The sequence below is a fragment of the Perkinsus marinus genome (genome assembly GCF_000006405.1).
Source record: "Perkinsus marinus ATCC 50983 genomic scaffold scf_1104296956886, whole genome shotgun sequence".
In the NCBI taxonomy this organism is placed as follows: Eukaryota; Perkinsozoa; order Perkinsida; family Perkinsidae; genus Perkinsus; species Perkinsus marinus.
This window is the reverse complement of record NW_003207321.1, coordinates 1,350-2,996: the sequence shown is the minus strand read 5'-3', so window position 1 is coordinate 2,996 and position 1,647 is coordinate 1,350. Positions and strand designations below refer to the sequence as shown.

Genomic DNA, 1,647 nt, shown 5'->3' with positions numbered 1-1,647 from the left:
CGCACGATGGTGAGTTGAACGGAGTCGTTTTGAAGTTCCCTTTCGCGAGTTTGGGTCTAATCGTGAATTGTCGTGATATCTGGTCGCGGGTGAATTGCTTTGTTCTCCCACTTCTCAGTGGTCTCTGATCTCTCCTGTGGTAGGCAGTATCCAGTAGTGTTTTTATACAGTTTGGGTAGTATCCGGTCATTTACTGCATTATGTCTGCCATATTCGAAGACATGTTTGATGTGAAGAACATTGATGATGAGAAGTTCGACAGGGGTACTTCCTTCCGAAACTCCACGGCGTAGGTAGATGTTCTTTGTCAGTCTCTCGGATAAAGGCACAGTCGCACACTTACAATGCAGAGATTGAGGTAGATATCAACACTGAGATCTATCCCATCGGCAGCAGTGACACGGTAGTTCTGATGAAAGGGATCGTTTGGTCATGGCTGTTGAGAATGCCGTTGTTGATGTATTAGTTGCGGATCGCTATTGCCTCGGCCGCTGACGCCAATGAGGGTTACCAGGGAGAGGCGGCGCAACCTGGTATCATTGATGATTACGAGTATGCTATGTACGGCAAGGTGATGGCGGGGAGCTCTGGTTGGGGCGTGGGAAGAGATCAGGTCTTGGCAGGTATATAAGAAGATGAATAAGACTGTCGGAACCGAGACTGTTGCTTCACGCACTATCATGTAAGGAAGCGATGAAAACCAGAAAGAGTTCTAAGTGTTTTTTATTAAAAAAATTTTGTTATTTTTTTAGTATTTAATATTTCTTGAGCTTAAGAACCAGAAATTATGGTTCGTGAATATATATGTGAACTGTTGTGGTTTAGATACGTCTCCTTTGGAGGACTGTTGATGAAGTTGGAGGCGCAGAGGAGCGACGTGGACGAGGCTATTCGCCTTGATGACCGTCTCTACCTCCTCATGAGGAAAGTTTACTAAGTGGCAGCTATTATTACTCTGATGAGTATGTCAACGTTCCTCGACGTTTGCAAGCGTTGCGCAGTGTTTAGTAGAAGCTGGTCACTGATTGTTATATGCATACGTTAACTCATCGAAGTGAGGTTTCACTCCTCAGACAACAGGATGTAATCCTGAATGTGACTGCACTGGTGCCTTTGAATGCTCGTGGGCTCTGTGGTATTGACGTAAGTAGGATAACATCATCGCAAGATTCATCTCGGCTCTGTTGACGCGCACCGTGTTATATGGAACGCAAGGCTTTGGAAGTCTCTCATAGCAGGCGGCAAGCTGCTGTTATCACTAGTTCTGTGGAGTGAATCCGCTGATGCGATATGAGCTAATGCACCACCATCATCATCATCATGCACATCACTCCTCCTATCATCACCTACATCAGTCCAGTCACCATCGTCATCATTCTCATAAGCATCATCAGGATGTACATGGTACTCGCCACAAGCAACATGGACGTCATACGGAGAGTCACCGTCATGCGAATCACTCGGGTCATGACCATCGACTCATCGTGAACATAGTGAAGAGCGCCATCATTCAGATAACGGCTTGCTCAGTGGATATTTCAGTGACCAGGCCGGATATCATCTGTCTCGGGCTGGGGAGATGTCTCGAGCAGCCGTTGATGAGATGATGAACATCCAGTTGCCGAAATTATTAGTGAGTCGAGCAGT

The 1,647-nt window shown here is 46.3% G+C and overlaps 1 protein-coding gene across 1 annotated transcript; it reads left to right on the top strand.

Moving 5' to 3' along the window:
- Positions 1–200: 200 nt before the first annotated feature.
- Positions 201–937, top strand: Pmar_PMAR004154 (RNA polymerase subunit, putative; the record flags this gene model as incomplete). The annotated part of the gene is made up of 5 exons (XM_002775037.1): positions 201–264; positions 312–403; positions 467–571; positions 624–682; positions 826–937. 5 exons carry the CDS (start codon positions 201–203, stop codon positions 935–937), a joined length of 432 nt encoding a protein of 143 aa, XP_002775083.1.
- Between the last annotated feature and the right edge of the window lie 710 nt (positions 938–1,647).